Genomic DNA, 13275 nt, shown 5'->3' on the forward strand with positions numbered 1-13275 from the left:
AATGGAATGGAATGGAATGGAATGGAATGGAATGGAATGGAATGGAATGGAATGGAATGGAATGGAATGGAATGGAATGGAATGGAATGGAATGGAATGGAATGGAATGGAATGGAATGGAATGGAATGGAATGGAATGGAATGGAATGGAATGGAATGGAATGGAATGGAATGGAATGGAATGGAATGGAATGGAATGGAATGGAATGGAATGGAATGGAATGGAATGGAATGGAATGGAATGGAATGGAATGGAATGGAATGGAATGGAATGGAATGGAATGGAATGGAATGGAATGGAATGGAATGGAATGGAATGGAATGGAATGGAATGGAATGGAATGGAATGGAATGGAATGGAATGGAATGGAATGGAATGGAATGGAATGGAATGGAATGGAATGGAATGGAATGGAATGGAATGGAATGGAATGGAATGGAATGGAATGGAATGGAATGGAATGGAATGGAATGGAATGGAATGGAATGGAATGGAATGGAATGGAATGGAATGGAATGGAATGGAATGGAATGGAATGGAATGGAATGGAATGGAATGGAATGGAATGGAATGGAATGGAATGGAATGGAATGGAATGGAATGGAATGGAATGGAATGGAATGGAATGGAATGGAATGGAATGGAATGGAATGGAATGGAATGGAATGGAATGGAATGGAATGGAATGGAATGGAATGGAATGGAATGGAATGGAATGGAATGGAATGGAATGGAATGGAATGGAATGGAATGGAATGGAATGGAATGGAATGGAATGGAATGGAATGGAATGGAATGGAATGGAATGGAATGGAATGGAATGGAATGGAATGGAATGGAATGGAATGGAATGGAATGGAATGGAATGGAATGGAATGGAATGGAATGCCCAGACACCACAACCACCACTATCTCACAGGGGAACCTCAGCTGATTCCTCACCACCCCACATTCCCTGATCCCTTCCCACTCTTCCATCACACCCTGTCCACCCCCCGCCATTCCCTTTGTTTCCTTTCCCAGGATCAGCCCTGATAACAGGTTTCTGGCTGTGGGCTCACAGGAACACACTGTGGATTTTTATGATCTCAGCCAGGGCACAGCCCTGAACCGGATCGGGTACTGCAAGGACATTGCCAGCTTTGTCATCCAGATGGATTTCTCTGCCGACAGCAGGTACATCCAGGTACGTCTGGGACGGCCCCACTGCTCAGGGTCACTGTCCCACCATCCCAGGATGGAGGCGCCACCTGGGCTAAGGCACAGCATTATCCCAGATCCATGGAACAGACACAACCCTGAAAAATGGAATTTTGGGTTATAAGCAGTTATCTTCCTCCCTTAGGCTGGGATGTTTGTGAGAGCTGGGCTCATCTGTTTTAATGAAATTGTTAATTTGAAGGAGTTTCCTTCAGAAATGTTTCTGATTTCGTAAAGTAGGTTGAGATAAAGTATAGAGGTGAGAGAAAATCTGTCAGCTCTGCGTGTCAATATCTCCTTCCACCATCATCCTGTAATACTGTTAACTCCTTTATATGGCATGTGATTAATTCCACATAATGAGGAAAAACAGAGAAATGTTATCCTAGATGTTTAATTTCTGATAAAACCTGGTGAGGCTGCTGGACATCTTAAAGAAAATGATTTATTTCTAGCAGTTCCCCATTTTTTCCTTTCCCACTTCCAGGTATCCACAGGTGCCTACAAGCGTCAAGTTCACGAGGTGCCCCTGGGAAAGCAAATCACAGACCCTGCAGTGATAGAGAAAATCACCTGGGCCACGTGGACCAGGTAACAGCCAGGGACAGCGTGGGGCCAGCACTGCACCAGCTCAGGTTTGGTGTGTGAGTGCTGAGCTGGCCCCAGGCTCTGCTTCCTCAGAGCTGCACGAGACACCCCTGGGGCTTTACACACAGCTCTGGCTGCCTGTACTAATTACTGCTTTAGTTCCACCAGGGGTGGCTCCTTGCCACTCTCCCAGGCCACTCCAGCAGCCTTGTCCCACAGCAGCTGCACACAAGGCCTGAAAACATGCACTGGGTGTATGGTTTAACAGGAAATAAACCTAAGGATTGATGGATAGAGATTGCTCAACAATCACAGAAAACCGATGTATTATTGTGATGGTCTCCATGATGAGCTAAGGGCAATCATTTAGGGGGGACAATTCTGTTTTAAATGCAGCAGTTTTTGTTACTGACCTCTGTTGGCTCTACACCCTGTGGAAGAGCAGCAGCAGATTGTGTCTTACAGTCTAATGCATTTTACTTACCTTGATTTTGGAACAGCATTCTAGGAGACGAAGTCATTGGCATCTGGCCACGAAATGCAGATAAAGCAGATGTCAACTGTGCCTGTGTGACCCACGCTGGCCTGAACATAGTCACAGGGGACGACTTTGGGCTGGTCAAGCTGTTTGATTTCCCATGCACAGAGAAATTTGTAAGTGCCTGCTCTGTTTTCTCTGGAGCAGCTTTTGCTTTTCCCAAACCCTCAGCACTCGGTGTTACAGCACCCAACCAGCCTGGCCCATCCATGGGCAGCTCCTACCGCCCCCACAGTGCCCAGGCTGTGCCCCAGGGGGTGAAAAGGCCTGGGGTCAGGTGGCTGTGGGCACAGAGCTCTGCCTGCTGCCCTCCCTGAGCTGCTCTCCTGTCCCACAGGCCAAACACAAACGGTACTTTGGGCACTCGGCGCACGTCACCAACATCCGCTTCTCGCACGACGACAAGTTCGTGGTGAGCACCGGAGGGGACGACTGCAGGTAACGGGGCTGGGATGGGTGGGAAAGGGACACAGGGACACACAGAGCCAGACACACAGGGAGAGGGACACACAGAGACAGAGAGCCAGACACACAGGGAGAGGGACACACACACACAGGGAGAGGGACACAGGGACACACAGAGCCAGACACACAGGGAGAGGGACACACAGACACACACACACAGGGAGAGGGACACACAGACACACACACACAGGGAGAGGGACACACAGACACAGAGAGCCAGACACACACAGGGAGAGGGACACACAGACACACAGGGAGAGGGACACACAGACACACACACACAGGGAGAGGGACACACAGACACACACACACAGGGAGAGGGACACACAGACACACACACACACAGGGAAAGGGACACAGGGACACAGAGAGCCAGACACACACAGGGAGAGGGACACACACACACAGGGAGAGGGACACAGAGAGCCAGACACACAGGGAGAGGGACACACACACACAGGGACAGGGACACAGGGACACAGAGAGCCAGACACACACACAGGGAGAGGGACACACACAGACACACACACAGGGAGAGGGACACAGAGAGCCAGACACACACAGGGAGAGGGACACACAGACACACACACACACAGGGAGAGGGACACAGAGAGCCAGACACACACAGGGAGAGGGACACACACACAGGGAAAGGGACACAGCTGCACAGGTGTGCACACACACATAGCCACACTAACATGACCCACACAGGGACATCCCACACACATGCCCTGCACACACAAAGAGTTTGCAGACACACAGCAGATTCACACAGGGGCACACAGAGATCCACCAAGATTCACTCAGGCACACACACTGCATACACACAGTGCACGCACTACCCAGAGCACACACAGTGCACCCAACAAACTGTGCACCCAATGCACACACACACAGGACACAGAGTGCACACATTGCAGACATACACAGTGCACACACACTGCATGCACACAGAGAGCAGTGAGCAGTGTATTCTATCCCACACACACAGTCTGTGCTCCACACCCAGTGTCTGTTCCCCTCCTGTCTCACCGGGCTGTGCCGAAGGCCAATCCCTGCTGTCCCTCCTGTCTCCACAGTGTGTTCGTGTGGCGCTGCCTCTGAGGAGCCTCTGGCTGCTGCTGTCCTGCCCCAGTGAGGGCTGTGCTGGCCAGGACAGCTGGGAATGCCCCCCCAGCTGCAGGAATCCCAGCCCTGCTGCAGGCTGACATTTCCAGATCACTCATCCCAACTTACCAGGAGGGAATGGGAGCTGGCGTTGGAAAGCCCGACGTCCTTGCAAAGGAAGCTGAGGTTTGAAGGGTAACCCGGGATCCCAAAGGAATGAACAGTTCACTCACAAAGCTGCTTTTGCCTAATACTGTGTTGTTCAAACCATGTCTGAAAAGGGAGAAAACGCTGACAAAATGCTGGGCCCCTTTAATTTCCAAATTTGTGGATTGAACAAAGCCCAAAAAGTGGGTGGGTTTTAACCACACCTGCTTAGAACTCCAATTGGGTGCACTCAGTAAAGCTGAGTGGGAGCATTTAACAAGCAGACTGGGGAGGAGGGAGGCCACCCTTCAGCTTTCATTAATTGAAGGAGCAAAGTATCCTTTTTTTTTTAAGTCCATTTTCTTTTTAAATATATATATTTGGCAGAATTTTCTATCCATGAAGTGCCTTGGAATAATTTTCTAGTAGTTTGGGCTGCAGCCTTGCCTCCCCCCACCTGCTTTCCACACACGGTGCTATGACTCTCACCCAGAGGAGGGCTAAACCATTCTCACCTTTTCCAGCTGGGTACTTACATGATCCCTGTTTTCTCCTTTGGGTTTTCAATACCTTCACAAGTGAGTTCCCCACTGGCTGTGTGCTGGCAGAAGGCCAAAGGGATGGCATTCCAGCTCCTGGGCAGCTGCTCCTGCAGCCAGCAGTGCAAGCCAACTCCAACAGTGAGTGAGAGGAGAGGCTTTGGACAGACTTGGTTCAAGAGATTTTAACACCAGGATGGAGGGAGTCATTCCCCAAGTGTTCCTGCTTGCTCCCCATTTCTGGGAAAATGTGCTTTACACTCCTACAGGCAGTGGCCAGCCAGAATCTCGGCCTGGTGGGAAATCCTCCATCAATCCTGTTCCTGTTCTGGAGGGGAATCCCTGCAATGTCTCCGTAGCAGGGCTCTGTGTGCCCTCCAGCCAGTCCCTGCTGCTTCCCAGTAGACCATAAAGCCCCTAGTACCAGGAAATGCAGGTGGTTTTTTTTTGGGAAAAGCTCATCCTGGCTTACTCTGGGCTCCTCTCTCACCCCACAAAGCCCCTTGTTCTGGCCTGGGGGCCAGCTGAGATCAGAAGAGAGCTGCCTCCATGGGTAACTGGAACCATGGACAGATATTCCCAAAATGCAACTCTAGCTCTTCACTATCTGTTAAAACATTTTGTCAAAACCAAAAACTCAAGGGACAGTGGAATTGGAGAAAGTTTAAAAAGGACTAGCAAAAATATGGGCAATGTCAAAATACGTATTTAAGATATTAAAAATTCTGGGCATCTAACAAAATCCATATTTTGAAATTATCTTTCTAAATTAAATGAAATAAAGGCTAAAATGAAACATTTAGACTTACATTTAGTCTCTGAAAAGCAATAGTGCTTTAGTCCCAGTTCAGGACAATAGGATTTTGAACTCTGGAACCTTCCTGCCAGTCCACTTCTGCTGCCCACTGCATAGAAAAGTAGCAAAAACATCCCATTAAAGGAGTGGATTCCTGTCTGTTTAACACACAAAGTGCTTCAGCAACCTCAAAGAATCACCTTTTTTTTTTTACAATTGAATTTATTAATGCCTTATATGACTATACAGCAGAGCAGTTTGTCAGATACACAGTACGAGTCCCTATGCAGTCTTTTTTTTAAAGAAACCTTCGGGATCAAATCCTGTTCTGTCAGGTGCTGCCAGCAGTGAGCACCTCTGCCTGTGTTGTACCACTCATGTTTGCCTTCCTTCCACGTTGATTGTATCCCAAATCAAACCAGTTGCGTGGCAGAGTGAATTAATCAAGTGATGTGAGAAATATCTCCAAGCAATAGTGTCTGTCAGGAAACCCACACACTTACGGTTTGGATGTTTCTATGGTCTGGCTTCCTGTATAAAATGCTCAGAAGTAATGCTGTATTTTACTGTAAACTGAAATATTAATGCATGAATTTCTATTTTTCAATATGGTCAAGATGCCATTCATTTAAAAATCTACATCTCAAATAAATTTGTACACAAGTTTTCCATGTCCAGCTCATAAATCAGAATCAACACCGTGACCTGGAACAATTACTGGGACTTACTTCCTTCAAACCTGAAAATGGCATTGACATTCCTGTCTCAAAACTCCAAGAACCCAACACCCTCTGGAGCTCCCTGGGACACTGGAGCTGGCCCTGAGCAACTCCTTCCCACTGCAGAGAGAGAAAAGGGACCGTGACAAACCCACCCTGTGCCACGCTCTGCTGGGACACTACTGCCACCACCAAGGAACATGGATATTTATCACAACCAACTTCAAATAAACACAAATACATTAAACTTGCCTCAAGAAAGCCAAATACCGGTATTATTTTATGTCTATAAGCTTTATTGATACTTGGGGTTTTGGGGTTGGTTTGGGGTTGTTCTTTTTTTTTTTGCTTTTTTGTTGGGTTTTTTTTTTACATTTCACAATGCATTCCACAGACTTAGTTCAGTACAGCTCAAACTGCAAGTGTATAAATTTTTTCACTTATCATTTCTTGCATAACAGGACAGGGCTTTAAGTTTCCAAACACCATTTGCAGCATTAGATACTCGGTCCACAGATTATCAGAGTCTGAGAGCTGGAGAATTATTTGCTCAAGATCAACTACTGTACGTTTGTGCAACAAAGTGTATGCTGTAATTCTCTTTTACTCTATGTGAAGGTTCTTTGTTCATTTCTCTTTTGTTGTTTCCAACAGATGCCAGTGTTTACAGAGACTTTTTAGTTTCTCAAGCTTGTGTGCTCTGGAGCTCGTCCAGGCCTCAGTCAGTTCTCTGAAGTACAAAGCACTGTGGAGCAGCTGAAAGATCTAAGCTTTGTGAAACACATATATATATATATTGGCAATTGATAAAACAATAAAATCACAATACAGCTATACTCATACCAAAAAGGCAAGATTTTTCAAAACTTGCTAAACTGGTATATTCTTCTAAAACATCTCATTTTAGAAAATCTGCATCAATCTACACAGACCATACACAGTGCACAAACTGGGAAGTGTTGTCCTCTGCCCCACCTGCTCTACACCTCCGGCACGCAGCAGGAACTACCTCTGATGAAGCAAATGTACAGCTGTCTCAGTCGTTTGTATTAGCCAGTGCTGCACACAGGATAAGGAAAGATGATTAGTTTTAGATCCATACATAGCAGCTTACAATACTTAAGATGATGAAACACATGGCAGTCAAAACAGTTATTTTTCCTCAAACACTGCGTTGCTAAAAAATAAAGATCTGTGAAATTGCACTGCAATGTCAAGGGGTTTGCTATTCCCTGACCCTCCCCGTGGAAATCCAATGAGTATTTTTCCCCCTTAAAAGATGAACTTCCTATTGATAAGTTGCTTCAGGCTTTTCTTATTCGGTTTTGCGCTTCAACCCAGGGATCTTTGCTTGGATCCTGCAAGAGGAAGAATGAAACAGTAAAGAAAAGGTTAGTCTTAGAACAGCAACATGAAAAGAACCCTCACAACACAGCTTTATACTCAGAGCCCAATGGAACTGTGGAACTCCTCATTCCCCCCCTCAATTGCACCTGCTGAGGGGCTCAGGTACCACTAATGGGTTGAAATACTCAGATTTCTATTACAAATAATAGAGGCTGATTTCAATACAGCATCAGCAATAAAGGAGCTCATTTCCTAACCTGTCCAGAGTTAGAGACCTTCTCCCTCCTTGGCCTGGCACATGGAAGAACACATTAGTCCTAGACAGGAGTGTCACATGCCAGGAAACTGTCATCAGTACCAAGGAATAGAAATAAACAAAACCAACTCACTTTGCCATGGCATCTTTGACATTCTTGTTCACAAGTCCCAGGTAGTGGTCGATTTGGGCCTGGAATGAAGCAGACAGAAGTTACAGCCCAGCTCCCCCTTGCAGCCTGGCTGAGTCCCACAGAGCTCTGGGGAAGTGGGAGCTCAGCCAGGGCTGTTTCCCAGTGTGATGCCAGGGCTCCAGCAATGCACCCACCAGAGGGCACGGTGGGCAAAGCCCCAAAGGAATCAATCCCTGGCTTCTCCCTGGTCCATCAAACCCAGTTGTGGGTGCAGGGCTGGGCCCCTCTGGGCCCCAGAGAGCAGCAAAGCTGCTTAGCTGGGCTGGGCAGGGTAACCAGCTTAGGCTGCAGCCCGGCCAGAGGATTGAGCAGCTCGGGCTAAGCCCCACACACTGTCCCTGCTCCTGCCTTGGGGCTCAGGGCTCCCTGGCCCTGGGAGGAGGAGCCAGGCCAGGACCCCACCAGGCTCTGCCATCTGCTCCTGCCTCCCCCAGTCCCAGCCCAGCCTTGTTGTTGAAAGGGGAGACGAAGGGCTGAGCCGGAGCTGGCTCCCCCCTCCTGTGCAGTGACCTGCCCAAGACAGCCCTGGCCATAATTTAATCACAGGCATTTTACTTTGGCTCCTTCCTCCCTCCTCCTTTTACATGGGAGCCTCTCCCCAAGAGCAGCACTGGACTGGGCCAAGCAGCTCCCACCTCCTGTTTTTGCCAGGGCTACAAATTCCACAGAGCTTTGGGAAACCAATCCTGAATATCAACTCCAAAAGGTACAGCAGGATTAACACACCATGCCCAGTGCTGCTCCAGCCCTGACCAAAGCTGGACCAGCAAAAAAGGCCTCCAAATTCATCAGGCCTTTTCCAGAACTGTTTGCTGAGGAAACCTCTTCTTCTACCAAGAAGGAAAAGTGAAAGCATGCACAGATTCTGAACTTCAAACTGAACTAGCCTGCACTGGCTCTGGGTAAAGGCCTATTTTTAAAGGCTTAAAATATTTCAGAAGACTGAAATGAATTATTTGTTTCTGGTTTTTAAGAAACATTTAATGAATTCTATTAAACACTCACCTGATGTCTCTCATAAATAACAGGAACACTGAAGAGCGAAATCAAAGCTGGAAAAAAGCACATCAAATATATAAATATTGACAGCAGGGATGGTGTTCAGGCAGAACAAGGAATGGTTTCCACACCTTGATATGTCTTGCAAAAAGGTACAAGAAAAATGAATGACTAAGCCCCATGTACCAATTGTTGGCCAATAAATTCAATAATTCCTGTTAAGGAGAGCCTGGGCTGTTCTCCAGGTCTCACCAACAGTACAGTAAGTTTGGTCACAGGTCACTTTTTCATTGTGGGTTATGCAAATTCTTCCCAAGGGCTGCTCAGGCATCAGGTGGTTGTGACACCTGAAGCCAGCCTGCTCTGGGATATAAGAAATTAAATCCTGCAGTGAGACACAGCCACAGCAGATCCTGCCCCTCCTCCAAAGTCCCAGCACAGCAATGACACTTGGGGCAGGTTAACCCTGACAGGGACAAGCACAACAAACCTGCCCATAAACTGTGTAATGGCTGGAAATATCTCTAGGAATGCAACACAACTCCAAATGACCTGTTCTGTTGTGTTACCAAAAAAAATAACCTAAAAGTGCAACATCTTAAGGCTACAGGATCAGCCTGCCAGTGCTGGCCAGACCCCACTGCTCTGCCAAGGTTATCTGGTGTGCCAGGTGTGTAACACAAGTCAAACACTTACCCAGGATCAGTAATGTCAGACCATTGAACAAGGCACCAACATAAGTGAAAACCCACATCAACACTGCGAACTGCAAGGGAAAGAGAGCGGGTCAGCAGCCAGCCTGTGCCCAGGACACCCCCCAGTTTGCTGTAAACACAAACACAAAGCACCCAGCCCCAAAGTGCACCTCACCCTTGTACCCCTCCTGTAACCAGAGCTGGGGGATGAGATGGCTGAAGGATGCAGTAACAGGACACCTCCTGTGACCAGGTCACGGGGCTGAATTCAGCCCGAGTCAGCAGCGCCCAAACACTGCCCTGTGCCTTCGCAGGGCGCTGCCAATTCCTGGGCAGGAATGATGGCAAACAGTTCCTGCCTCCCACCCTCCAGAGGGGACTCACCAGCCTAAGAGAGGCCAAAGGGCTGGTGCACAACACAGTGAGAAAGGAGGTCACACCAGTGTCCACCCACCTGCCCAGCCATGCTCTGACCAGACCAGGCAGAGGCTCTGGCACGTCAGGGAAAGCCTGGCTGGAAAGCAGCAGGGTAGGGGGGCTTGATTTACCTTTTCTCCCTCAAAAAACCCAAAGGCACTTTGGGTATTAAAAAATCTAGGAAGAAGAGGAGTGAGAAGTGCTCTAACATGGAAGCTGGCCCCAGGTCAGAGCCAAGCCCAGAGGCAAGGACGTCCCTAAAACCCCACACTGCCACCACTGCTGCCTCCGTGTCCCAGCCCCACTCCCCCTCCCTGCTGACAGCATTTGTCCAGCTCCCAGTGGGACATAGGCTGTGCTTCCCAGCTCCACACAAAGGTCTGCCAGGTTTGGTGCCAGGTGGAGTGTCCCAGGCACACCTCTGACCTATAGCAGGGGGAGGGGACCCAGGGCTGCCAGCTCTATTTCGGGGTAGGATTCCTCCCGAGGAAAATCAGCTGCTTTCTCCTAGAGTTGCAGGGCTGCTGAGGAGCTGAGCAGCAGCCAGGAACAGCAGCTTTCCCAGGGTTTATTCCTTGCTCTGCACACAGCAGAGACCCCCAGCCCTGGCCAGCTCAGCACATGGGGAAGGCACTGGCACCAGGGAGGGCAGACCTGGGAACAACCCAAGATGGAAAAACTCCCAGCAGCAGGAGCTGCACCCAAGGAAAGGACGGGTACAAAGTGCTGGCAAGGAAAACAATGCATGGCTGCAGGACTGTGGGTGTGGGCCAGGACCCTGGCACTGGCCTGCAGCCAAGGTACTCTGAACTTACATATCCCAACATCCAATTTTAGCTTATCAAGAGAGGTAAAATATCCAAACCAAACAAAATCAACAGCCAGCAACAAGATAAGGGCATTGACAATCAATGCAAGTTTAATTCCATGACCCCTGCAATAAAATCAAGTTGACTTCAAGAGCTTCACTCAAAACTGATCCTACTCAAAATTCAGGTGCATTGACTGCAAGTGATGCAATTCTTTATCTGTCAGCACTTTTGAGATGTGACAAAGCAGCACCAGGGAGGGCACAAAGTTAACCCTCAGAGAGGCTGCACTGTTCCCAGCAGCTGAAGGATTCTGGCAGGTTTCTCAAGGAAGATAAAGCAGATTTTGCTGAACTCCTCACAATTGATTCAAACCCTGGCCCAGTTCTGCCCTGCAAAGACAGGGTGAGCCTGGAGCTGACCTCTCTGCACCAGATATTTTATTGGAGCAAACACTTCCATGCTGGAGCAGCCTGCACTGCAGCACATCCCCAGAGAGGGAGGAAAGGCACCAGCTCCCACTGGGCAAAGAGCCCCTGAGTGTGCGATGATTCACAATGGTTCTCTTGCATCCCAACACCATCCATGACCTGCTCCCCATGGACAAAATTCCTGAAGCTGGGCACCACCCAGCCAGCTCAGCAGCAGTAACATGCTGGTGACTCTGCCCAGGGCAGAAAATGGGAGTTTACCTAAGCACAGGGGTAACAAGACCCAAATCGATCCCAAAGTCCAACAATTATCTGAACTATCCTATTTAGTGAGCATGGAATTTATGGCTCAAGAAAGAGCAAAATCCAGGAGTTCACATTTGACTACACGAGCTTTTCTCCACCCAAAGTCTGTCCAGTGCAGCACCAGGGCAGGGCCATAAACTGCTGCATATGCAGGTTTTAATCCCCTTCACTTATGGCACTGGATGGGACAGGGACCCTGATCCCACAGCTCCTCTCTCTGCATCCCTCTGGCACTTGAAGCAGCTCTCTCAGGATTATCCATCCTGGAGCCCATCTCAACCCCACATTTATTTACTGTCCTCTATTTTCTTTTTTCTTATAAACTACACAAACCGAGAGACCCTCAAAGACACAACAAAGCTGAAACACACCTAAGAGACCTTTACAAGCACAAAAAACCTTCCCCTGAAACCCCTCTAAATAAAGCTCTAAGACAAGAAAAAGCAAGCAGAAGGCAGCCCAGGATCCACCCCCAGAGCTGATCCTGCCCCATCCCATTTGGGATGAGGAGAAGCTCAGGAGCCAACCTTGGCATGACCCTTCCAAGCACCAGTGAAGGGCCAGTGTGCCTGATGGACTGAACTCAGTCTTGCCAGGCAAAATGGGCAAGTCCAGAAGTGTCCCCTGCCCCTTCTTGGCCACAGAACACTCAGAACACAGAGCTCTGCTGCCCAAAGCCTCAGCTGAGCAAGAGCAGCAGTGCCCAGTGCCAGCACAGCCTTTACCAGCCTCTCCTGGGGCTCTGGCAAGGGCTCCTCTGCAGTTACTCCTCAAGAGCTGTGAGGAATTTTCCTTGTGCTGCATAAATATTCAGAGTCCATTTTAGGACTTCCCTGACTGAAGGATTGTTTAATAAAGAAGAAAAAAATCTTAACAAGACAGATTTTACAGTCAGAACTATTACACACAATAAACTGACCTGCAGACATTTTCTACATTAGAGCTCTGTAACTTGAATTATACATAAACATGTGGTTTCCTATAGTGAAGATGTTTAAACTACACAAGCCAAGATATTTTTATTTTTTAAACCAGGGCCATTATATTACATAAGACCCTGGAATCCCAGTGCTCTCCTCCAGCACAAACTCTTCAAAATCAGTAACTTGTGCTTGTGAACTGTCCTGACATTCACTGGTTTCTGATAAAGGGTTGTTTCCAACTACCATAAATTAGACTAATTAACCTACATAAAACATTTTAAATGTCAGAAGGAGAGGGGAAATCAATTAGTTCAGCTGAATAAACACGTCTTTCCTATAGACTGTAGTATTTTAAGTGATTAGAGTGCCTTGAAGACATTCTGGCTGGAATGAATTCTGCTTCTAACAATTCCTCCAAAAGGCCTTGTTTTCAGACCAGTGTTCACTGGAGCAGCAGCTGGCTGCTCACTGCTTCCTTCCCTTTACTGCAAGGGGCTGGGATCTCTACACAAATGGTGAGAGAAGTCTCCTACCTCAGAGCAAGCCATGGATCACAAAGGGCTTAATCAGAAACACAAGCGACCTTGTGATTCTGGGTTTTTCTGTGCAGTTGATAATCAGATCCAAACAGGACTTTGGCAGCAGCATTATTGATCATGTCTCAAAAAACAACCAGAGAAAGAATGCTCCTAAAAAGCCTTGTCCTGCAAAGCCCTTTAGGAGCAGGGAGATTATTGCACAACCCCCCAGCCAATACTCCACCTCCTCTCCCTCCTGAGAAAAGCAATCTGTCCCAGGA

The 13275-nt window shown here is 48.0% G+C and overlaps 2 protein-coding genes across 8 annotated transcripts in view; one reads left to right on the plus strand and one right to left on the minus strand.

Moving 5' to 3' along the window:
* Positions 1-6987, plus strand: part of EML6 (EMAP like 6) — an 86792-nt gene extending 79805 nt beyond the window's left edge. For both annotated transcript variants that reach the window (XM_056488036.1, XM_056488037.1), the window contains 5 exons: positions 1025-1187; positions 1689-1792; positions 2290-2443; positions 2665-2765; positions 3872-6987. In XM_056488036.1, coding sequence (XP_056344011.1) covers positions 1025-1187; positions 1689-1792; positions 2290-2443; positions 2665-2765; positions 3872-3896 — 547 coding nt within the window. In that variant the 3' untranslated portion in view covers positions 3897-6987. The remainder of the gene's footprint in view (positions 1-1024; positions 1188-1688; positions 1793-2289; positions 2444-2664; positions 2766-3871) is intronic.
* Positions 6376-13275, minus strand: part of RTN4 (reticulon 4) — a 40868-nt gene continuing 33968 nt past the window's right edge. For all 6 annotated transcript variants that reach the window (XM_056488039.1, XM_056488044.1, XM_056488038.1 and 3 more), the window contains 4 exons: positions 9592-9661; positions 8902-8948; positions 7837-7895; positions 6376-7458 (listed from right to left, as the gene is read on the minus strand). In XM_056488039.1, coding sequence (XP_056344014.1) covers positions 7416-7458; positions 7837-7895; positions 8902-8948; positions 9592-9661 — 219 coding nt within the window. In that variant the 3' untranslated portion in view covers positions 6376-7415. The remainder of the gene's footprint in view (positions 7459-7836; positions 7896-8901; positions 8949-9591; positions 9662-13275) is intronic.

Source organism: Oenanthe melanoleuca, chromosome 3, assembly GCF_029582105.1.
Source record: "Oenanthe melanoleuca isolate GR-GAL-2019-014 chromosome 3, OMel1.0, whole genome shotgun sequence".
Classification (NCBI taxonomy): domain Eukaryota; kingdom Metazoa; phylum Chordata; class Aves; order Passeriformes; family Muscicapidae; genus Oenanthe; species Oenanthe melanoleuca.